The following is a 24,389-nucleotide window of genomic DNA, read 5'->3' as shown; positions in this document are numbered from 1 at the left end:
GGTTACATTTTGTGCTCAGAGGATTTCTCGCAATATCGTTTCATAACGTGTTCATTTTGCCTTTGCAGTGTAGTGTGCCTTGCGATGTATTTCTCTATATTTTGCGTGAAAACGGGTAGCCGGCGCCACCTGCTTGTGGCAACATGCCTTTATTATTTTTTCTATTAAAAAAACACTGTGCGAGTCAAAGTTGCAAAAAAGGCGCTTATATTTCTTCTTTTATGTACAGCAGTGTTCAAAAAGAAAAAGAAAAGTGAGCATCATTTGGCACAACAACAATGTGAGATCACAGAGTAAGTCGCCGCAGGCTGGACGAGCACACGTGGCTCTTTTTTTTTCGCACACTCATTTTCGTTCATCGCTTAGAATGACAAATACCAAATTAAAAACGACACTTTTGCATTAAGCTCACATATACACGCACAGACACTTTTGCCCTACGGTAATAAATTTCGACATCCCGCTTTGTAACGCCGGAAAAAAAAAAACAAAGAGACGCGACAGAACGGTTCACATAGAGTTAAGAAAAGAGGCACTAGGGCGTCGAAGCTTCTTGCAGCAATAGCAATGCTGCAGGATATAGAAACCGCATCACAAGATCGAGAAAGCCAAAAAAAAAGATACAGAGAAAAACAAGAATACATTGCTTTACTGCAAAAGCGAGAGCGAAGTGAGCCTATTCGACGGCGACCTTGGCACGATATAGCGACGACCAGCTAGGGACATGCGCACCGGTCGGCGCAGCAGGACCTTGGTGGCGTGACCAGCACGCTAAATCTCGCAGAAGCACGTGCGAACGCAGCTTCTCGGGAAGACGACATGCTCGCGTACGTATAAATCTTCGCGATGCCAGGTTTCAGTGTGAGAGAGAAAAAAAGGAAACATTTTCGTGAACTCACTTAGCGAAGCCGGAGGCTAGTTTCCCTAAAGACAATTAGCGAAATTGAAGTTTAATTGCAGCTGATATCGCATTCCTCGAAGAGGAACTTTTTTTTCAAGGGATATTAAAGTAATCTAGCACTTTTCTCAGACGGACACCAATTTAGCAAAGGAAGAAAAACGTTACTTCTTTGACCAGGAGGCAGGAAAGGCGGGAACAGTCAGTAGTATGACTTAGTCCGAACTGGGCTATGTCGTTCACCGCGCTATTCAGCTTGAAATTCAAGCCGAACATTTGCTACGAACGACATTTGAGACCTGCACCCTTGGAAAGTGCACGGTGGCGACTTCTTTTGCGACAGAAACTCCTTGTCCTAGGCGTAACTCTGGGTTAGAGAAATCTCGTAGTCCTCAACGGGAATACGTTCGATGCGATGGTCACTATTACAGGAAATTGCCAAAGCGGAGTTAAACATAGGACAACTAGTTTACTATTGCGAACGCCTACCAAGTACTCATATTTTAAGTCACAAGTACGTGTCTTCGATATATAAAAATTTAAAGAAAAAAGATTTCAGAGCCTAATGTCTATTTTTGGCCCACAGTAGCTCAGAATGTTGCCACAAGTGAGGAAGCGATTCTTGAAATTCCGTAATGATCGTGAAGAATTTACTGGAGCATTGTTGCCTGCTACTTTGCATGTGACCAGCATGTTATGCGGCGTTCGCAATGCGTTCAAACGGTCTTGCCCATCGCGTCGAAGTGACATAGCACTGCTGCTGCGTCAGATGACAGATTTGCCGAGTTTGTGCTGAGGCCTTAACCATGGTGCGAGTAAGAGAGATACAACGTTGTCACTATCCGACATGCTGCGACACCGCTAAATATTTTATATGCGTTATTCGCATCCACCCAAAACGGATTGCGTCTTTCCTTCGGGTTATCCGGCACTACGCAACGAATTCGCCGTTTAAAAAATGACTTACAATGAACAGAGAATGTGGATGAACATAACATAATTTCATGTTTAAATCGGCTGAACTTGCTCTTGGCGAATACTTTCGTGGGGTCATTTGAGCAACAGTCAAGAAATTTCAGCCCAGTGAAAACGAGGATCCATTTTTTTTATGCGAACAAATATTCGTCGACAAGCAACATGAAACAATAATCCTTTAGATTTTCTTTACGTATATACGAATCTGAATAATTTCACTGAATCATTCGTCCTTGGACGTAAACCCGCGAACACTTGAACTGGCTTTCGGGACGTTGTAGCGGCTTGACATGCAACGTCAAACATTAACAATATTGAACTACGCGAAGTCCTCAACAGGAAACCTACTATAGTCTTCAGGTTCCTGACGCGAGTAATCGTTGATTGAAAACTCGGCGTGTGTCCTCTGATTTCGCTCGCAGGTGGAGCAAGTTGAGCCACTGGAGATAACACGACTGGCAATTCGCCTTGAGCCAAAGCATCCGGTACGGCAAAAAAAAAAAAGAAGGAAGAGAGGAGTATCGGCGAAAGACAACGTTCAATGAACCCCAGCTTCTTTAAGTCGAATGCATGATAAAGGTTTTGGGTACGAGCCTCCCGTCGGTAGCAGCTTTCGTACAAGACTGCCCCACCAACCATGCAGTCTTAAGCACTACTGTGGGACGCTATTCCGGTGACGCAAGTGGTATCATTCACGAATGCCGCTGTTTTGGCACCCCCCAAGCTGCGCGCGTGCGCCCTTGCATTCCAAATTGCAGGACGGCATTTTTTCCTCGCCGTTAGATTTGGCGCCGATTTCTCAGCCCACTGCGCATGCCCGTTTACTCGGAGATCACGAACTGCGATGGCAAATTCTTTCTCTTCTATTTTCGCTCTCACCTTTCTTTAACTCTGCCCAATGCTCAGGCAATAACGTCCTCACTCACACATTTACACAACGCCGTTAAATGCCCGCTCACCTGACACGGAGAGGCTCAAATGATACAGAGCGCACCGTCACGGACAACTGAAATTCGAACTAGTTAGGACGAACGAAAAACTAATTCTTTTGTTTTCGCTTTTGCCAGTGCGCCTAATATCAGTGCGATTTCTTCTCATACGTTTAGCGTCAGGACCATACCATCTTCGGCAACCACATAAGTAGCGGCTCGAGATCGCGCATTGGAGTTGTCACTTGCGAAACGTGTTCTACATTGTAAGTTCTTGTTTGAGTTTGGTTCGTCTGCAACTGCACACCTCAGAAAGGCGTCGGCTGTCCTTTATGACTAGTGCGACGGCGCGCTGTTCTTGCCCGTGCGCATCCAGCCTTGCACACTTGGAAGATATCGGCACGCGAAGTAAATAAATAAACAATGACGGCTACGATGGCGAGACGCAAGGAATCATGAGCCGCAAGCATCGTATACGCAGACGCTTGCACCAGAAACGAACAATTGGTTCCGCGTTCCACTAACGCTTATTTCGCTGTCACCCTCCTTGATAGAAATAAGCGGGACGCGAAAACGACGTCGAAGAAGAGTATGACGTCACGATTAAATGGTAAATTACAGATCTGGATTAGCAAAAAGCTTGCTCTTGCCGCCAGGTGAATCTTGGTGAGCCAGGAGCGGACGTAAAACCGACACACGAGTGATGACGTTACTTCGAATTTCCCGCACCCTCTTAACGTCACGTCATGTTTCTTCTCGTCTACTCGAGTAGCTTATTAAGGCCTTGTCGATAAAGAGCAATCATATTCGATTCCGAAAGAAGCAAGCCCTGCTGCCTAGCGTGCTTTGAGAACTTTGCGCGCGCCGAAACTGCTCAAATAGGAGCAAATGCATTAAAGTCCATCACGTGACCACGTGACAGAGGAGCATCAGTTCTGCGGATTGAGCGCAAGATTCAAGAATGCTTGGTCATCACGTTGCCTCCCAGTAACGAATGTTCCTGTACGAAACTAACGAAAATAGAGTTTTCAAATATTAATTCACCAGTCTAACTTGAGTCAGCAGGTATTGTTCAGCATTCCTTTAACATGCTTTCTCCGGTACTTTGAATGTCGTTCAATGGCCTTGGCACGTCGCATGAACCTACGGCCAGAAACCTCGTTTGCTACAACAAAACGCAAAATTAAAGTTACATTTGCGCGAACATCCTAAGGTTGTTTTTCATATCTGCATAGAAATACAGGTGTAAGGTCGTGTTTCCGTTCCAGCTATATACAGACCGGAACTCCCAAAGTTAATGCGAAGTTGACAAAAAATCAGAAGTAAAACCATCACGTACAAACATTCAGGACATTCACAGCACTTCCGCGACACTGCACTATAAGGTTGAAACTTTGCGGATAAAGTTCCACCATCATCCTTCGAGAAGGCCGAAATCGGCTTTTGTCCAATTATCATACACAACTACACACAGCGACGGTTTCACTCATTGTTGACGATATCCGGCAATGAAAAAAAATATCGCTATGGTTGCGTGGATCGTTCAAAACATATATTAATGTAGCGCGCTTCGGTTAAACACCGAACTGCCTGAAAGTAATATTACGCGATCGCAGACTTCAATCACAAAATGGCCTACATGACGCGTGTGCAGCAGGTTGACAGATCGTCGCCTGAACAACGCGCGTTACAGAAGGAATTCCTCTTGCAGGGCTTGTCTATTTGCACTCATCCCGTATCCCGGCCGCTCAGGGATCGGCACAATATCACTGTGGCGACGACAATCCCAAGAGAGTGCAACTCAAGTTCGCAAGCAAGCACACTTCGACGTCACTTTTCCCTCGACTATGAGGCGCGGAGTGGAATCGGTAGCAGTATACAACAGGTTCTCAAAAATTGGCACAGACTTTGACTGGAAGCTCAGCTCAGCTCTGACAAAGAGCGGGTGCTACTTTTCCAAACGGCTTATTGCGACGGCCTTTGAGACGCACGTACTGGTTTTCTCCGACGCCAGCGTTACTGTACAAAGAAACCGCCATCGCATATGAGCCGCGAATCCTTACGGTAAAAAAAATGCGCAAGGTTTCGAGCTGGATTGCACAATGTCCAACACTTTGCTACTGGTGGAGCGCCTTAATATCATCACTTGGGCGCTTCTGCTCACAATTGTAGTTCGCTTTGGCCGCAAAAGAACTGACAAAAAAAAGCAAAAACGGAACGACAGTAAAATTTCATACGAGGAGAAGCTAAAATGTAAGCATTATTTCTACTGTAGACGTACCAAAAGTTATTATACAGTTACCATACGCGACAGCATGGCATGTCGTCGCCCTGAACTACCTGTGCTGCCTCCTGACGGCACATTTACACCTTCTAAATTCTTTTTCTCCTGCGAAGGGATAAAGAAGAAAAAATTACTCTCAAAAGGCGCTCAGATCCTTCTGCCTATACTTTCTCTTTTGAAATGGGGCACAGGCGACAACGAATGCACAATTTGATATCTCGCATCGTGGGTTAGAGCACTGTGTCTTTGAACTGGACTCGTATCAGACCTCATTCTTTTTCGGCCCGACAAGGATAACGAAAGAACGAACCGCACAGTAACGTGATGAGCGAAGAAAGTTAAAAACATCTCCGATTGCTGACAGCCGCAACATACTATTACGCTTAGCATTTTTCAAGGGCCGTGTGAGGTGCCCTTCTGACGCGGAGACGATCGTTCCGAAGGCACGCTCAAACTCCTAAAGCTTTCTCCGGTGACAACGAATGAATTGAAATGCTTCATAACGCGGCTCTAAAGAGCGCAGCGTCGGAAATCATCATCCAGAGCTAATAGATAGTGGCCTTACACGTGGAAACCGAGACAACGAGACGGGCGCTGCTGACATGACAAACGTAGCATAAACTAGAAATCACAAACGATAATGACTTTGATCGCAGCGCTAAAGGCAAGTCGTTCTCTCGCCAAGGATGTTTCACAGACCAGTTTTCAAGGCGCCTGGACTCTTTTCGCATGTGGGGCCAGGGCTATGAACAGTTCGTGTGAGGAAAAATACGATTCCTGGACAATACTTATCGATGCCGCATGATCAGTAGCAAGGACCTTTAGTTCAAGTCTGTTGGAAGACGGAAAATATACCTAAACGCAGCGGGGCTCTCGTATGTTAACGCGACAAATCCTCAAACCTGCGCGCATTGAAAGTGGCGACTAGCAGACGTTCAGAGTACCATATATCTATAGCAAAGGTTATAATTTGAAAGCGTTTCCATCGCTCGGCTGCAGTTTTCGTGTGTTGCATTCACTCGCCCGCACAGCCCGGAAGTTCCTCGTTTGATCGCAGGGGGACAGAAGGAGCCCGGCTGCTTTCGTGAACGTGTCAATCACACGAGAGCGGTTAGTCAGGCGAACGCAGAACGCGTCCCCGTGCTCCTCCGATCACACGGCACTCCTGACTGAACAGAACGAAGCACAGATCCCGTGGTTCTTCTGCCAAAGAAAACGCAAGTGTAAATGAATAAAAAAAAAAGAGGCAGCAAGAAATAAAAGGCATGAGATAAACAGCGGCGCTTTCACAATTATGACCAGACGTGAGCATGAGCATAACTAGTATGTTCGCATGGCACTCCGTGGAAGAAAGAAATTGCAACGTAACGACTATGTACACACACACGCACCCAAAAAAACGGGGGATGCCCGAGAGGGAAGGGACAGTGGGGTAGTGGGGGGGCGGGGCGCACTAGGCCAGCATTCCCGTCAGTCCGGCGAGTCCGACTCGTCTTCCTCGACGGACTTGTTCTCGCAGGCGTGGTACGAGGACGGCGCGGACGAGGCCTTCTGCGCGAGCGCCTTCACCTTCATGCGCCAGTACTTCCTCTGCAGGTCGGCGACCAGGTGCTGCTTCTTGAGCAGCTCGACCTTGAGCTTGTGCTCTTCCTCGGCGTGCAGCCGCTGCAGCTCCACCAGCTGCCGCTCGGCGACCGCGCGGGCTGCCGTGGCGTACGGCATCCTGGCGGCGCCGGTGGGCGTGCAGTTGTTGTTGCGCTCCTCGAGCACGTCCCCGCCCGTGCTGTCGTCGGCCAGCTCCACGCTGGCGACGATCTCCTCGACCTCGCCGTTGTCGACCATGGGCGCGCCGCCGACGGTGGCCGAGCCCCGGGCGCACCTGCCGCCGTTGCTGGCGCTGCCGTTCGGCGAGCGCGGGTGGATCCGCACGTCCAGCGGGCTGTCGTCGCAGTTGTTGCTGCCGACGCCGCAGTCGGTGTGGAGCCTGCGCAGCGGCGACTCGGGCGGCTCCGGCAGCTCCACCTTGATGCGCGGCAGGAACTGCGACGACAGGCCGCCCAGCATGGGCAGCGGCTGCGGCGTCGTCCGCATGAACAGCTCCATCTCACGAAAGCGGTTGTGTTCCTCTGCTGCGAACGAAGCAGAAAAAAGAAGGGCGACCATACATGCGAAACGAGGATTAGAGAAGAATCTCCGACTGTTCCACACAATACGTGAGCCAAGCGGCAGAACGTATAGTATACCTATGGGCCCGGTGTTTCCCCAAAGGAATCTAAAAACGTTGGTTTTACATGGCACCCGCCGTGGTTGCTCAGTGGCTATGGTGTTGGGCTGCTAAGCACGGGGTCACGGGATCGAATGCCGGACACGGCGGCCGCATTTCGATGGGGGGCTAAATGCGAAATCACCCGTGTACTTATATTTAGGTGCACGTTAAAGAATCCTTGTCGGTTCAAATTTTCGCAGTCCCCAACTACGGCGCGCCTCATAATCAGATCGTGGTTTTGGCACGTAAAACAAGCTCATAAGTTTTCTTTTTTTACCTGGCGCCTGTATCCACCATGAGCGCCGCTCCTTGAACTGCAACAAGCAACAACAATGCTTCCTTGTTGAAGGCTTGCGATAACCGATATAGCTGCCGGGATTTCGACCTGCTCAATTCGTTTTGTGTGATAAAACCCCTGCGTTCCCGAGTTTCCGGAAACCAAGCCTTCGTCTGCGCTACCGTATATCCTGGGTGCCAGCGAAAGCGACAACAGTCCCAGTTCCCTCTATACCACCCATATCGGCGTGCACCCATACAAACACGGAAAAAAAGAAGAAAGAAGCTTGGCGATACTACAACCTTCGCAAGGACTCTGGTAAAGACAAGTCTATTCGGTGATAGGCCGCCGATAAGATAAAGTCCTTGTAACCTAAGAAAAGCTCTCGTAAAAATAGGCGCCCTTGTGTATCTCACACCGTCTAACAAGTGAAATCTAGTAACAGTTTGGACCTAGATGCACTCTGACAGACAGACAGGCAGACAGACATAAGATGACCGAAAGTATGGTTAGATCACCGGGCGCAGTCGAATTGATCGTGCAGCTTTAAAAAGAAAATGCCGGATGTCGCAACATCAATCTGTCATACAAAGATAGCACATGTCTCTGTGCATGTTCGCGGCATACTTAACTGAGGACTACCCAAGCACCGCGAGCGGCGCCACTGCTCCTGATGGGTAGCGCCTTCTGTGGCAGAAAAAGTCGAAACTGGGAATATCCACTGCGCATTTCTGCTGCGCCGCGCTGCAGCCGCTCGCTTTTTGTGCACGTGCAGGGCCCTCTCCTCGCTTTGCACGTGCGGCGCGTCACAATGTATCGCCTTCAGTGCGGCTTCAAAAAGATCGGCCAGCTATTTTAGGAAAGCCAACTTGTTAAAAGGAGAAAAGCTCATCAGTCACGTAAACTCTGTGGAGCAGACAATCAACGGCAACGAGGCACAGCTCAATGCAAGATGTATTTCCCAAGTGAGCGACAACATCGTGTACGACGTGTACCTCGAGGTGCGGGTCATTCTGTCATATGTTAAAGATACTCATTGTCTATACACACTGCGAAATGAAGCCGCGCACTCTCGATGTTTTTCGTTGTCGAATATGAAGCTTATGCTTTACTTGTTTTGATATAGCAGCCTTACAGCTGTTGTCGTCTACTGTAGGGGTCGAACGTTTGCGGCATGCGAAAAAAAAAATAATTGTACGGCCATGGCATCCCACTGAAAAGCCTGGGAAGATACAACACTTGTGCTTCGCCCGTTGGAGGATCACCCACTGACTTAGTGGCGAGGCACTAGCTGAAATTTAAGCACTGCGAAGCTAGTTGAACTGCTCACCTCGTTGATTTCGGCGGTCGCGTCATGCCTGCACTCGAGTTTTGTGAAAGTATCGGCTTTACAGGCGCATAAAACCTGCTGCGCGAACGCGGCTCAGTGTGAGTGATGCAGAATTAAAGGCGCGATATGGTTTCGTGCGCGTGATGCGCTCGCGTAATTAGCGCGCTAGTGAACGCACACTCGAAACACTGTGCTGAATGTTTATATTAGTAAACGTAAGCATATTATGTTGCCTTTATTTTCGCTTTATAGGGCAACCTGGAGTGTTGTGGCAGAGGTGCAAACTTGGAGTTAGCTTTGGAAATGCGCGCCATGCCATGTTGCTGAATATTTGTCGAGGCAAGTTTGGAAGGCAGCTGCATTTGAAAAGTAGTGGCAAATGGCTTCACTGTCTCACCCTTATTTTCATTCTTTCATAGCTGCAGTGGTCGTGCCATGAACAGAGGAATTCCTGCTTTCGAGAAGGAGATGCACCTGCAAAGCTGGCATTGCGGCTCAGTGCAAGCACGCAGCTGCGGTGTGCATTTGCCTCAACAATAAAGAAGTAAATTCATGCATCAGCCAGCCACAGAAATGGGGCAAGCCAAGCGGAAAGCCAAATAGACGCCTAGAACAACATGTCTCGGACCTTTTCCCAAATGAGTTAGAAAAACATTCATGCTGCAGAATGCACTGCTTCAGTGAAGTAACTGTGCCAGTACTGAAGGTACGAGAATTAGGGGCTCGTTACGACACACCAGCCCACGACACAGCAGTACTTCGGACCACGCTTTCGCTTCGGCGGGGCCGCTTTTGCCATCGTGGAAACTCAACTTCGAGCAAGAAGCCTTTTGACAACGCTCCCAGCTGGCAGCGCAACGCGCCAGTGCCCCGGCTCGACTGAATAGCGCGGGCGCACACGTGCAGTGGCCGCCTGCAAACTGGTTGCGCCTGTTATGCGCCTGGCGGCGCGGGCGCCATCTATCCCCAGTTTTGCACTGCTCGCTCGCTGGGGCAGCAGTGCGCGCTGTCGTCGCGCGCCCAAACTTGAGCTTGGGTTCCCTATAAGTGTAGCTCTACGAGGTGTTTGCAACTGCCGCGGGCAAGAATTTAGTGCACGTGGTCACGGAACCTAATCACGAAGTCACGCTGACCTCGTGCACTTCAGATGTCGACTAGGAAACACCTTTAATCTGTTGAAAAGTATACGCTAGACTAACTGGGAAATGGTTCAGTGATAGAGCAAGAGCACAAAAACAATGCACAATACAATTACGGTAGCCATCTAGGTGCTCGTTCTAACAAACAGGGAAGACTGGAAAATCAGGGAAGAGACTGGTACGACCGGATCCATTACAGACATCAGCCGATATTCAGGGCAGAACCCTTGAGTCACCTAAACTCCAAGCTTTCCAGCAGATTATAGCAATAGATACTCAAAATTTTCAAGGCACTATGGCAAATCTTGTAATTTGTTGCTTTCACACAAAATTTCTTTGTCTTTTTTTTTATTTCATACCAGCCATGGATGCTTAGCGTCCATGACGTTGCCCTGCGAAGCGTTAGGTCGCGGGATCGAATTCCGTCCCCGGTGACCTCATGTCGATGGGGGGCGAAGTGCAAAAGCACCTGCGTACCATGCATTCGGTGCATGTTAAGGAAGTAGGGTTTGTCAATATTAATCCAGAGTTCCCCACTACGGCGTGCCTCATAATTAGGTCATTGTTTTGGCACGTAGAACCATACATTTTAATATTGATTTTCTTCTCGTTTTTTCCCCAAGTTTTTCATGGCAAGTACACATGACGGCAGCTGGGAGAGACAGCCCAAAACTGCATGAATTAAAAGATCTATTGGTGTAAAACCCTCGCACAAAATATTTCGGTGCAGTCCCAGCTGGTCAGGTTTATTAGACAGTCTTCAACTATGGCTTTTCTCATCGCAGTTGTAGTTTGAGCTCCCTAAGACATGCCATAATTTTTTTTGCACCACCTTCAGGATATTGGTGTTATCCATAGGACAAGTGAGAAGCCTTCAGGGTGCAAGAACTTTTCACAGAATAGGCTATGACAGAGAAAAACAGACATGTGAAGTTGCCTGCAGTTATACTTTATGCACTGTACAGTCTTTGTCAAAAGCCCATGGGCCACGTTGCCTGCGACCGCCATGCTGACCACAGGCTGATTACAGGAATTGCTACAGAATTCCAAAAGTTCAGACATCCCGAGGAATGAAAAAAAAGAAACTCTACTTTTGATCATCTAGATGTCTGTACTGTCAAGAGCACCTCGTGAACCACAGCAGCTGCCGAAATAAGGTAGCCCCTGTTATCTATAGCCCCATGTAGACTGAAGCAGATACATCTCGATCCTTTTTTTTATCTTTCTCTGGAGAACACCGCCACGACTTGGGGCACAAAAATTATCTGAAGAAGGAAATAGCATCCAGTAAGTGACCTTAGAAATTTTTAGACTTTTTCAACCACAATCTTGTAGGTAAACGACTATGACTGTTGACAACTTGTCCAATCAGACTTTCAAAAAGAATATCGTCATGTATCTTCTGTCGCTGCCCATTTGAGCAAAATAACATAGCCTTTTCATGTTAATGTGAAGTTTTTAATTTTTCCTCATTAGCATATATTGCAATTTGCACGTTTTATTGCATTAAGAGTATTGCTTCCTCATTTTATTATGTTCTGTTTATTTAACAATGACATGTTATATGAATTACATGTCTATTGAATTCATTTGGATAGTTGTATAGCTTGTACTCTGTTGCCGAATGCATGATGTATGTCTTTTCTTTATGTTTTTTTTTTCTGTGTGTGTCGCGCTCAGTGGTGTTTAGCCCGTAAAAAGGTTTTCCGACGCTTTGTAAGACACTTCTCGTTTTTTTTTTTTTCCTTCACGTGGATCTTTCTGACAATTCGATATTTGTTGTCAAAATAAAACTGTAGTGTATTGTATTGCACTCTACGACATGCACAGTGAAAGTAACCTATAAACTTCTTACAAGGACTGCAATGTGTAGATCCGCAATCATGTGCGACATTTGCTCGTCACTGGAAAAGCCCGCACCAGCCATTTGGTGATTCAACACCGCTTCCTCTAAAATAAGCTTGTATTATTACAGCGGAAATCGAGAGGCTTCCAAATCTGGCACTTTCCAGGAAAAACAGATGTTAAGACCGAACCGGAAGGAATACATTTCTGACGCATCTTCTGCGTGTATCCCAACCAGAATGAGACATCACTGACGTTGCTCTTGCTCATTAAATGATGACCTCCTGGGTAAACATGCCAGCGAAGAGCCGGCTATTCCAGTCGTCAAAAGGACAAGGAAGAAAACAAGAACTCGAGCGAATACAAGGACGTGTGTCCAACGCAAGATGCATGCGCTCCTTTCCGGCGTATTCTGAACGAAGCGCGGTGAGTACTCCGAGCCCTGCCATCGCACACTCTAAGAAAAAGTTTGCACAACTTTCAAAGCTCGCACAATCGCTTAGAGTGAAAGAAGCTCTCACACACCATGTGTCCCACGTAACCTGTGCGCCAAAATGCAAGTGCCAAGTAACAGGACAGAAGCAAGGTAATGTTGTTTGCCGTCGCTTAGAGCAAGTCAAACTAGTCTTTTCTTTTTAATTCGCCAGTATTAAATAATAAGTTATTATGAATTATTCAGCGTCATTAAGCAATCTATTCGGTGCAAAAGTGCGAATGAGAACATTATAGACCATCCTGATATATTCCCGATCCAGCTTTCTGTTGCTCCGTACATGCTACATGAAAGTCTTTTTTCCAAGCCCAAAATAAAGCCCGCGCAACATGTTAAAGTACCGCGCGAAAGTCACGAATTTCCTTTCCAGAAAGCTGAATCGGGAATGAAACAAACAGCCTGCACAAGCGCATTTGCACAGTTTCACTAATCACCACATGAAGCGTGAATTGTACGAAAGTAACAAATGATTAAAAACCAAGTTAGGAAAGCACGAGGTTGCAAGATTACGTGTTGCCATTCTCGTCTAGACGCTCTTTGCGTGCGGCCAAATAAATCCAATGCTTTTTTTTGCTTTTTTTTAGAAAGGTCGACAGATTGTGCACTAACGCACCCGTCCCCAAATCTAGGGATCTTCGCCGCCTCTATGGCCTCACGTGTCGCTTGCTAGGTACTTCTTTCTGTTACGCAGCACTGCGCATGCTGGGGACCACATCCGCTGTTTCAGCAGTGGGAGCCGAGATGGCCCGCACCGCCATACCGCATGCACTGTTCGCGTGCTCCCCCGCAAACCTGCCATTCGTGCATCGTCCCGTTTATACTTTTTTTTGTTTTGTCGCGTGACAACCGGCAGCTTACAAACAACGTTCGTCTCACATTTAACAAAGCCTCAATTCATTGTGGTTTGTCGGGCAACCCAGCTTCCTAGTGCTGCAGTAGCAGGCCTTGCACAGACTTGAAAGCTTATTTGGCACCGAGAAGACGACTTTCAGGTTGGCGCTGTTACCGGTCTGCTTCAAAGCCTATATGTCAGGCGTCGTGCACGTATGGCATCAGCGCACATCTTTTTTTTTTTTCCAGGCTACTTCTGCGTCGCATAGGATTGCACATGCCGGAGGGTGTGTTTGAAAGTTTTTACTAAACTGAGGTGATCATTGACCGCGGAAACCCGGCACTTTTTGAAGCGGTCGGCTTGTGCAATAAAGCTGCCACGACACTTGCGAAAACAGTAGCGACGAAGTGCATTCATTAAATTTAACTTGGCGATGCCCCCCCCCCCCCTTTTTTTTTTACCAGCTCAGTGTGACGCGACGAAGACGGCAGCAGCGACTTACTGAATCTGGGTTCATACAAGCAGCATACATGGTTCCCGGCGAAACGCAATCGTACATCAAACAATGTTAAACAACATATTTCTAGCTTTTCATGGGAGATCATCAGCGGAGACATGCGCTTAGTGAAAACATCAAGTAGTTACGAGACGAACACGGCAGATTGAACACGCCAGGAGCAATCCCTAGGAAAATAAGATAATCGGGAACATATCTGAACGCTTTCCGAACATATCTTAATTATCGAACTGGTTTTCCAATTTTCTCTAAAAACTAGCAAGATAAAGGTCACTTAATATAGCCGCGACAGAAGCAACATTATCAATTCCTTTTCCCCCCTTTTTTAAAGAAAGACGTTGTCCACCCCATTTAGGAAACGTGGCTCCCAAATAAAAGGACAGCAGCTCAAAAAACCCTTCTACAGATATTTATGGGGTATTCACAAACATGAATTCATCGTAAGCATCGATACTTTCTCTAACGCCGATGCGCGTTAGATGAACGACAAGCGAGATCGCAGAAGCGGCGAAGCTCGATAGTTTTGGGGGTGGAGTGCGCTAGTGCACCATCTACTGACCTCTCCTTAAAAAAAAGGAGTTGAATTTCCTTAACCGCGGGTAAATAGCGACTCAGCAGATAAGGCGGTACAGACTAATCTGAATATGCTTGCAACTTCGCATTTATTTTTCTTAACTTGGTTTTTCATTATTTGTTACTTGCGTATGTTTGAAGCTTCATGCCATCATTTACGAAATTGTGCAAACGCACCTGCGCAAGCCGTTCCTTGTCTTGCGCGCGCGCGCGCACGCGCACACACACGTGCGTGTGTGTGCGTGTGTTTGTGTGTGTGCGTGTGTGTGTGTGATGCTTAAAACAACGATTGTTGCAAGTCGCGCTATGTCTACGTCTGTCTAAACTGTCTATATATGACTATCGTGCGCTAAAAAGCCAGAACTGCCTTTTTCAAATAACTGCTTTTTCTCAGCCATATTGAGCAAAAAGAACGAACAAAGAAGGTTCTTGTTCTCTGCCCCTCCTCTAAATTCACAATATCGTCACAATTACACGATCATTTCACAGACTTCCATTTCACAGCGCAGAAAACAAAGTTCCAAAGTTCGCACTTCCGCATTTCCAAGATGGCGGCGTCTGCCAACCGACGCTCGACTGCCGTCCATACGCAGTGAAGCCCCAGCGAGAGGGCTCCACTGCGCGTTCTCAACTCGGCCATTTCATCACCTCCACTCTACATGCGTCGGAACCGGCTGCGTCGACGACCCCCTGTAGCGCGAGCGCTCAGCAAGCGCGCACCTCTCCTCCTTCCCTTCTATCTACCCCCTCTCCCGCTTGCGCCTTCTCCACGTGTCTCTCTCTCTCTCTCACTCCGTGCACGTTGTGTCGGCGGCGCACTGCAACGCGCAGTATACGTACGTGCACGAAAAGCGGCTCTCGGCAGGAGCGAAGGCGGACCCCCCGTGGCACTGCAGCGCTCCGGGATCCAAGGCGACGACGCGGCCACCAGCGGCGGCGGCGGCGGCCGACAATCCGCGGAGCGCGGGACGCAGCGGCGTTTGGGCGCCGGGTCGCGACCCCAGTGCGGCTGCGAGGCCGACATCACGTGGGCGTGCTTGCGTCGTCGCAGGTCCTCGAGCATCCTGTCACGGCGGCGAAGCACGAGGCCGTCCCCCTCCCTCGTATCGCCGATCGACAAATGCACGGCGCGGCGGCGGCCCCGATTCGGCCACGTTCGAGCGGCACGCCGGTGGGCGCGGTACACGGCCGCTCTGCGAGGCGCGCAATCGCGGAGCGGTTCCGCGTAACGGGAAGAAGCCGCGGGCCGCTATCGGGATCCCGCCGCTGACTGGGCCGCTCGTCGGCCGTAGTTATCAAACGAACGGCCTTCCCTTCGGTGTACGTTACCCCCTACCCCAACCGAGACCCTGCCGCCTCTTCCTAACCCCCTTTGCCAAGCTGTGCCAGCGTGGAACCAGGGCTATATCTCTCCTTCATCTTCTATTTTGTTTGTGTTTCTTCCCGGCGCGACCGGGCGCCGAACTTAACGACACGTGGTCTTGCACTTCCCGGTTGGCACGGCGCCTCGTGCACAAGAAAACACTGCAGACGGGGCGCGGCGGGCACAGAATGAGTTGTGGCAAACGTCGCTGTGCGAACCGACTCCGCAGCGAACAATGCAAGTTCTGAATTACCTCCCTGGAAGCAGGCTTCGCACTGTCGCTTTAATTTCAAGGAATAGAAGCGATGAATAAATGTAAATAGTGTGACAATGACACCCACAATTAACCACCTTTTACTTATTTACTCTTTATTTACTTTACTTTCACAAGCAAAACATAACTCGCTTCGGTGGCTCTAGCGTACACAAGGTCATGGGTTCGATTTCCACGTTCTCAGCATTGGCGATGCGCGACAAATACAGAACCGCCAGTGAATTTAGATCTGTACAGGTAGATAAACCATGAGGACTGAAAATTAACCCTGGAAACCCCTTCCATACTGCGTGCCCACCGATTTAACATACCCAGGTGGCTAAAGCCATCTCCGTGCCCCCAGTACGGCCTTTCGACCAGCGCAGCTGTCTATCTGGGACATGAACACTGCCTGCCTGCCTGTCCGTCTGTCGGCTTGTCAGTCTTTGTCCACCTGTCTTGCTGTCCGTCTGTTCGCGTGAAGGCGCGTATGTGAGTGCATGTGTGTGTGTGTGTGTGTTTGTGAGTATAGAAGTAATCTATTCATGTCTGTGTGTCAGTCAACCAAACGCGACTGGCGTGCATATCGTTGTCGCACGCGCTGGAGATCATACAAGTCTCCATCACATATACCGTGCGCCGGAGCTTAAGTTAGCCAAGCTGTCCAACGATTCAACGAAAATCTGATTAAAAATTCAAGCGACATTTCTAAAGGGCCTACGTGGATGAATGCGAAAGCCTTGCGACCACCACGCAATGGCTATGCTCTCTCAGTCTTCTTAATTTACCTTCGCCTTGATTACCAGAGCTCGTTGGTTCCCGTGCCTTAATTAGCTATGTCTTAATTAAGTGTGATTTAAGTATATCAGCCTTAATTAACAGCAAATGTCATGGTTTAGACTCCCACCAAATGTCGTAGGTTCGAAGCTTCTAATTGACCATGTATTGATTATCGGTGTCTTAATTAACTTCGTCTTAATTAACACCAGACATCAAAATTCAGACTTCCGCGAAAGGTCGAGAGTTCGACTCCCACCAAAGGTCGTGGGTTGGACTGTCTTAATTACTCTGTGTTAATTAATTGTCCTTTGATTCGCCTTAACCAAGACAAAGGGAGGCCTAGGAAAAGGGTTCTGCTGAAATTGAGGACGACGAAACGAGCTATGGAAAGAAGAATGATGGCTGTAAGGTTAAGGGATAAGAAAAGAGCAGATTGGGTGAGGGAACAAACGCTAGTTAATGACATCTTAGTTGAAATCAAGAAAAAGAAATGGGCAGGACATGTAATGAGGAGGGAAGATAACCGATGGTCATTAAGGGTTACGGACTGGATTCCAAGGGAAGGGAAGCGTAGCAGGGGGCGGCAGAAAGTTAGGTGGGCGGATGTGATTAAGAACTTTGCAGGAACGACATGGCCACAATTAGAACATGACCGGGGTTGTTGGTCAAGTATGGGAGAGGCCTTTGCCCTGCAATGGGCGTAACCAGGCTGATGATGATGATGATGATGATGATGATGATGATGATGATGATGATGATGATGATGATGATGATGAAGACAAAGGTCGTGGGTTAGACTTCCACCAAACGTCGAGGGCTCATAGCCTTTTTGTACCATCGTGTGGCCATGCCAACGCCGACAACTACCCCGGGTTTTCGACGTCATGAGCAGTCTAAAGCTTTCGCATTAAAAGACAGCGTGTAAGATACAATTTTGAGACTTACGGTGGTCGGTGGTCAGGCCTCTGACGACCGAACATCTTGGGTCTTATAATTGCATCTTTCGCCGTAATTTGTTTCATTTCTTTTTCTTTGAACAGCTTGGCTAACGTTAGCTGGGACACACCGTGCACAGCTCCACAGGACGCCAGGGCGCCAGAGTAAAAACGCAGGTTGACGTTGGGGGTCCAACGAGTGTGAAGACAAAGAAACGAAACTCAAACAGAAGCGCTTTTCAATTTGCCGCCAGGGTTTCCTCCTTCACCGATCCCGGCCACGGCGGCCGCATTTCGATGGGGGCGAAATGCGAAAACACCCGTGTGCTTAGATTTAGGTGCACGTTAAAGAACCCCAGGTGGTCAAAATTTCCGGAGTCCTCCACTACGGCGTGCCTCATAATCAGAAAGTGGTTTTGGCACGTAAAACCCCAAATATTATTATTATTATTATATCCTTCACCGTTTTTCGTCCCTCCGACGGCGGCACGTGGTTCAACGAGAAAGCCCGTGCTGACGGCAACGTACCGCAAACAAGGTAAATATACCTGGTAGCGATGCTTCCATAGGAGCCCATACGTTCAAAACATGGCGGTCTATCGCCGGTTCATGGGGCTTAGCGCCATCTGTATGTGGTGGGAACACTTCCGGCGGACGAAAAAATAACGTGACGCCATGTCCGTTAAAAGCAGAAGTGACGTCATTTTGTTTTCGAAGGGGAGAAATTTGTTTTGTTGTTCTTCCTTTGAAGCTATATATTCAAATGCCCCGGCATCCCTGCACAGAACATACTTTCTTTGGAGGCCGACGAAAGCTTTAGGTGTAGAGTGCTGATCCTATTGTCGGATTCCAAGATCGTCGGCCAGCGCAGTCGCACGAAAACAACTACACAATTATCTGGCGGTCGTAACTCACTACTTTTGACTGAACAGCTTAAGAAGCAATGAAGCTACCCGCGTCACCAAATTCAGACAAACTTCGACAAGCAAGAAAGCACAAATTGTGAGGGGGGCGTATTTCAACAGGTGATACGAGTGCGCCTTTCTGCCCATTTCAAGACGTGCATTGCACTGCGAGTGATAGTGGCGTCAACGCCCCCTGTAGCGATGGGCGCTGAAAAGAAACGCATTTATTAATAATAATAAAATTAAACACATTTTCTGAACTCATCACGAATATATAAAACTGACTAGGAATTTTATTTTCGTTGAATGATTCTAACTGTGTCTCGTTTGAATTAAAGAACGCCTCTTTCTTTCCCATTGTTTGTTCCCTCCAAACATAGTCGCGCTTCAATCGCTGCTCCCATAACCCCCCATGCTGATGTCCGTGACAATCTGTACTAAACCGCTTTTCGTCCGAAGCTTCGCGACCTATTTGAATCGACCTTACCGCAGATACCTCTCGCTATCGTGCATACAGCGCGCGTGCGCGACCCACGTGACTTCCAAACCACGCAGCGTGCGAGACTGGCACTGCGCCGACGCCGTGAATATGACACGCCGAAAAAAAAAGGGGGGGGCATCTGCTTTACAGATATAAAGGCATTCGCCGTCCGCAAGCTGCCTGTTTTCCTTAGAACTTCGGCAGAACGCCTGCACTGCGTTTCGTTAAAAAAAAAAAACAGAGCAGTGCGGTGGAAGCTGCGCCGCTTCGCGGCGAAGTACCCCTTTTCGTGATTGATCTGCTCCGCGAAGGGCTCCGAATTAATTTTGACCGCTTAAGCTTCATTAATGCGAACCTAACTCAATTCACGCGAGCGGTTTTTTTTTCTGTTTTTTTTTTCCTGCACTGATCGAAATGAGGCCGCCGCGTAAGGGATTCGAGCCTCCTACTTCGTGTTTGACAACAAAACGCTGTGGCCACTGAGAGCCTCCACGGCAGCTCGCGCGGAATATATAAAGGCGCAGAATCCAACTAGATCGAACAGCGGCTTAAATAGACAGTAAACATAAATATGAGTTAACCTATGCGGCGTGACCTTTCTTTTTTCATGCTTTACAGAATTCTTAGGTATCGTCTGTGACAGATGGAATAATTCTAGTCCTTGAGCAGTAGCATACGAGGAGACGGACACTACTTGTACGAAAAATAAACACATGTTGAAATAATTACCGAAAATGTACTAATTAGCTATTTAATAAGCTTGTTGCGGCAACTATGTTAATTCACGAATTCTAGCTGCTGAGTTTGCAAGGCGTACCCATTTGTAATTGTCTTTCAGGATGACACCAGATACACCAAGGGTGCACCAAGCAGGTGCCTCGGGACGTCGTACGGGAAATGGCGGCCACGGGAGCGATCCAAAACCTCGTCTTTTACGACATCGAATTTTCGTCATTTAACGTTTCGTCGCCTTTCCAACACTCTGGTGCAAACAAAAGGCCCCGCCGGACCCAACTGTCCGAAAACCACACTAAATCATTCAATCGATAGCAGAGACCGACGGGCGGTGCGTACAGAGGGTAGGAACGTACAGTCAACAGCAAAACCTTGCGCGATGCGGTTTTCCCTTCAAATGTGAATTCCTGCACTATTAAGGCATGACAGTTCGTATTTAATGAATCACTGCGTAGGTGACGAAGGCTGGAACATTCAATTCGAAGGTGTGTGACCACGCTCCGCGAGAATTCAGCTTCTTGGCAGATCCTGCGTCCCGTAAACTTTTGAGGTTGACTGTACAATCAACGCGAACTTGGGACTCGCGCGTACTGGGAATTCCTCGTTGGAGGAAAACAATTCACACGCGCGATGTGTCCCAAATTGTACGAAAAGTGACGAAAACAGGTCTGATTTAGTCAGCGCTCCAAATAAAAAAAAAACGATTGGCTTCGCACGCACAAAAGAAAAAAAACAAAAGATATTCAGATACAAAGCACGGCTCGGAATCTACGTGAAACGAAGCTTACGCATAGCGGGTTAAACGAACGCTATATAAGTTTGCCCCGCTTCATTCTGTGGCCTAAAGGGCATTGGCGTGTGAGCAACTGCTCAACCGTGCCCGTGCTACACGCGATGTGTGGCGCTGGCACGTGCGATCGTGGCACTATGCTTGCGGACAACTTTCTGCGGCAATGTGGGGAAAGCTATATACGGGCGCCTGCCTGCGCCAAGTAGCCCGCCAGCGTATGACAGTGCTTTCGGTTGCTCGGAACGGACGCTGAATCGACGCTGCTTTCACGCGCGACGGTTTCGCGTTTTCCCCCACGCGGAAGGGAAAGACCGCAAAATAAGTAAACATTTAGGCTCAGTGGTGTGTGTGTTTTACGTTATCTGTTGCTAATAAGATGTTTTGTTTTATCTTCCCCAGCTTAAACTCACGTGGATGAAAACGCGGGATTCTTTTTCAGAAGCGCCCTCTCTCTTGTGCGCGCTTTGCCTCCGTAGCTTTTCCCTTCAGTGCCACAGAAAGTTGTCGGCGAGTATAATAATACAATGACGAAAATAGCAGCTACGCAGATCGCACGCACTGCCGGATTCGGTGCAAGCGAATCATTCCGTACTGTTTTGCGTCAACTGACGTCAATTTGGCGGTGCTGACAACCACTACACTGTGCAAGTTGTTGGGTGCTTGGTGCGATATACGAGAGGGATGCAGCGGCGATGTTCTCATTGCGTGGCCCACTCTTGTCTGTCCACGCTGTACACACGGAACACACATCGAGACGTGTTCGCTCGAGGCGCGTTGTCGTGGGCGCCATTTGTTCGTGGCCTGCGAGTAGGTTAGCACTGTCACTGCCTCACACGGCGACGTCGCGTCGTAGCAGAAGCGTCAAATTAAATTACGGTGCTTCACGTCCCAAAGCCGCAATCTGATTGTCAGGCACCACGTACCGTGGGGGACTTCGGATTAATTTTGTCTGCCTGGTATTCAGTGATGTACTCCTAAATCTAAATGCACAAGCGACTTCTATTTTAGTTCTTTTTTTGCGTTTTGCCCCCGTCGAAATGAGGCCACCACGGCAGAGAATAAATTTGCGACCTCGAGCAATGCCATATCCGCTAAGGTATCGCGTCGGACACAGAAGTGTTGATTGGCTGGAGGGCCGCTTGCACAGTGTCGTATTGACGCTTTAACACGCCGTGGTCAGTTCTCCGCAGGACAAATTTACACGATGTTTATTGTTCACAAACAGCACAAACGCGCAGTACCGTATCTTGAATTTACATTCACCCACTGAGTGCTCAAATGTTAGTAGTAGGCTTTGTTTTATATTAGAGCAGGCCGCATGCTTTCTGATTCATATGTATTTATTTATTTATTTATTTATTTATTTATTTATTTATTTATTTATTTATTTATTTATTTATTTATTTTTCGCAATCTTAGGGCCCGAAGGCATTACAGAGAGGAGGGGAGGTAAATGGTGACAGCTTCTTTGAATTCGGTGGCGTCAGAGAGGGCAACCATGGCGGCGGGAAGGCGGTTCCAGCCGTCCGCAGTTCTTGGCGTCAAATAGCTGATGTAGACATTGGTGATGCTCGACAGGACAGCAACTTTGTTGATCGTTGATCAGTGCGGCATAACCCGTAGCATGGAGGGCGGGCGGAACAGGTGATCTGAACCGGTGGGTGGACGATGGAGCGTTGCTCCTCTACCGCGCCGTGTAGGCGAGATGCCAAGAGAGAAACGGTGAAATAGTTGTTCACTGGTTTCACAAGTGCATCGGAGGGCATCCGGTTCTGCCCATTATTATCTGCCTCCTCTCTCCACTCCCACTCCGGACTATTACGCGCGAGCACAAAGGCAAGCGTTGCATCTCTTGCAATGCTGTTGCGGGGAGAGGACATTGTGGCGAGTCCCAGGCAGCTATCGAGGACATTGTGGCCACGCTTCTCATAACGAAGGGACACCGGCTATCTCTTCTGCAGCAATCCTGTTGCGCGCTCCCAACCACCTCCAAACGCGACGTGCAAGACTGCGAAAGCAGCTGCGGCGGCGGCAAAAAGTCGCCGAAAGAGGCAAGGAAAGCTTCGCGTTGAAGAATGTTTTGGGCTAATGGTCAGAGCATCGAGCTGCTGTGCTGGGGGACAAACGTTCGATCCCACCGTCAGGTACGTGATTATTATTTTGAAGCGAAGCTTGTACTGAAGCTTGTAAAAACCCAGTTGCTCCCAGAGCAGATCAGCTGCGAGAGCTCCGAGAAAGTGCGGTTTGATGACTTGACCGCTGAGACGGCGCCGGAGTGTGAGTCATTAGCAAGGATTCCAGCTGCATAGGCGCGCGCAACCAATCAGAGCAGTTTCGCTTCCGTCTGGGAGAGAAAGGGCAGGAAAGGGTTTCCGTTCAGTTCATTCACGGGAAACGGATGGGACGGCCACGGGTTGTGCGTTCCCCCGAGGAACTGGTAGCCTTCGACGAGCGGCGGCGAGAACTCGCCCGTGAAAGTGCTCGCCGTCGTCGCGCCGATCCAGCAGTTAGAGCCGCCCGAGCCCAGGTAATCCGGCAGCAACGAGAAGATCCCGACCTGATAGAGCGCGAGGTTGAAGCAATCCGGCACCTTTACCCGTGGGTTACTTAGCATGCCGAAGGTCGGGTGCACGCACAACTAGCTTCACATACCCCCTTTTTCCATTAGGGGAAGGGTTGGTGATTTCTTTCTTAAGTATGGGCTGTTCGGCAAAATAGCAGCATCAGATGCAGCGACGGTCACGACATTTCATTCTTGGCTCGCCAACCAATAATGCGGGCACCGAGTTGCGAGGAGTCCCGCCTCATGCGCTTTTGTGTATGGCGACATCTTAAATGCCGAGAACGAGCGGGATGCTCTCGGGGGGGGGGGGGGAGGGGGGGTGTGTGATCCGCTCGTCGCTGCGTAAATGAGCTTGACTATTGCCTGGTGGTGTGCCTTGCCTACCACTTCAATTGCTGCCTCTGAAGCCAGCCTAGTTAAGGTTTCCTTCATTACCTCTATGTCATCTTCATCTCTGTGTCCTAAGGCTGCATATTTGTTTGCAAGTAACAGCCTGAATTGGTCTGCTTCTACCCTTACTGCCCCTAGGTTGGCCTATTTCTTCTCGAACAGCTTTGCCCTTTCTCTCTTCAAATCGAGGCGAATCCTAGGCCTCAACAACCTATGGTCACTGCACTCTATCTAACATTTTAACATCTTTCACTATGCTGGGATCGGCATAAAGTATAAAATATATTTCATTCCTTTTTTCAGCCAGGTCCACTTTTTTTGCTACGCTTTCTAAAGAAGGTCTTCATTATTCGTAGCTTATTTCCTTCCGCGATATCTGCCAACACCTCTCCTCTAGTGTTTCTAGGACCGAGGCCGCAGTTGCCAATTGCTCGTTCACCAACCTGCTATTCTACCACTTTTGCATTGAAGTCGCCCATTGCTACAGTATACTGAGTTTGCACTTTTCTCATCGCTAATTCAAAATCGTCATAAAACTGAACTACTTCATTATCGTCATGACTGGATGTTGGAGCGCAGGCTTGTACCACCTTTAATATGTACCTCTTACTAAGTTTTATTGCGACTACTGCTACCCTCTCATTAATGCTGCAGAATTCGTGAGTGTTGCCCATTATGTCCTTATATATTATGAATCCTACCCCGTATAACACTCTATCTGGGAGTCCTCTATAGCAGAGAGCGTTGCCGTTAGTCAGCACTGCATAAGCCTCACCAGTTCTAACCTCCCTAAGACCAATGATATCTCAAACAATGCCTGATCTTCAAAGAGTCCT

The 24,389-nt window shown here is 48.4% G+C and overlaps 1 protein-coding gene across 4 annotated transcripts in view; it reads right to left on the bottom strand.

Moving 5' to 3' along the window:
• Positions 1–190: 190 nt before the first annotated feature.
• Positions 191–24,389, bottom strand: part of BEAF-32 (Boundary element-associated factor of 32kD) — a 65,308-nt gene continuing 41,109 nt past the window's right edge. Inside the window, exons 1-2 of one of the 4 annotated variants that reach the window (XM_065438785.2) lie at positions 15,199–15,626; positions 191–7,215 (exon numbers count right to left, since the gene is read on the bottom strand). In XM_065438785.2, the coding sequence (XP_065294857.1) occupies positions 6,557–7,215; positions 15,199–15,421 (882 nt within the window). In that variant the 5' untranslated portion in view covers positions 15,422–15,626 and the 3' untranslated portion in view covers positions 191–6,556. Of the gene's footprint in view, positions 7,216–15,198; positions 15,627–24,389 lie in introns of those variants that run through there. The other 3 variants (XM_065438786.2, XM_065438784.2, XM_065438783.2) reach the window with 3 other exon arrangements.

The sequence above is a fragment of the Dermacentor albipictus genome, chromosome 4 (genome assembly GCF_038994185.2).
Source record: "Dermacentor albipictus isolate Rhodes 1998 colony chromosome 4, USDA_Dalb.pri_finalv2, whole genome shotgun sequence".
Classification (NCBI taxonomy): Eukaryota; Metazoa; Arthropoda; class Arachnida; order Ixodida; family Ixodidae; genus Dermacentor; species Dermacentor albipictus.
Note: the sequence above shows the minus strand (reverse complement) of the source record. Positions and strands in the feature narration are given on the sequence as shown.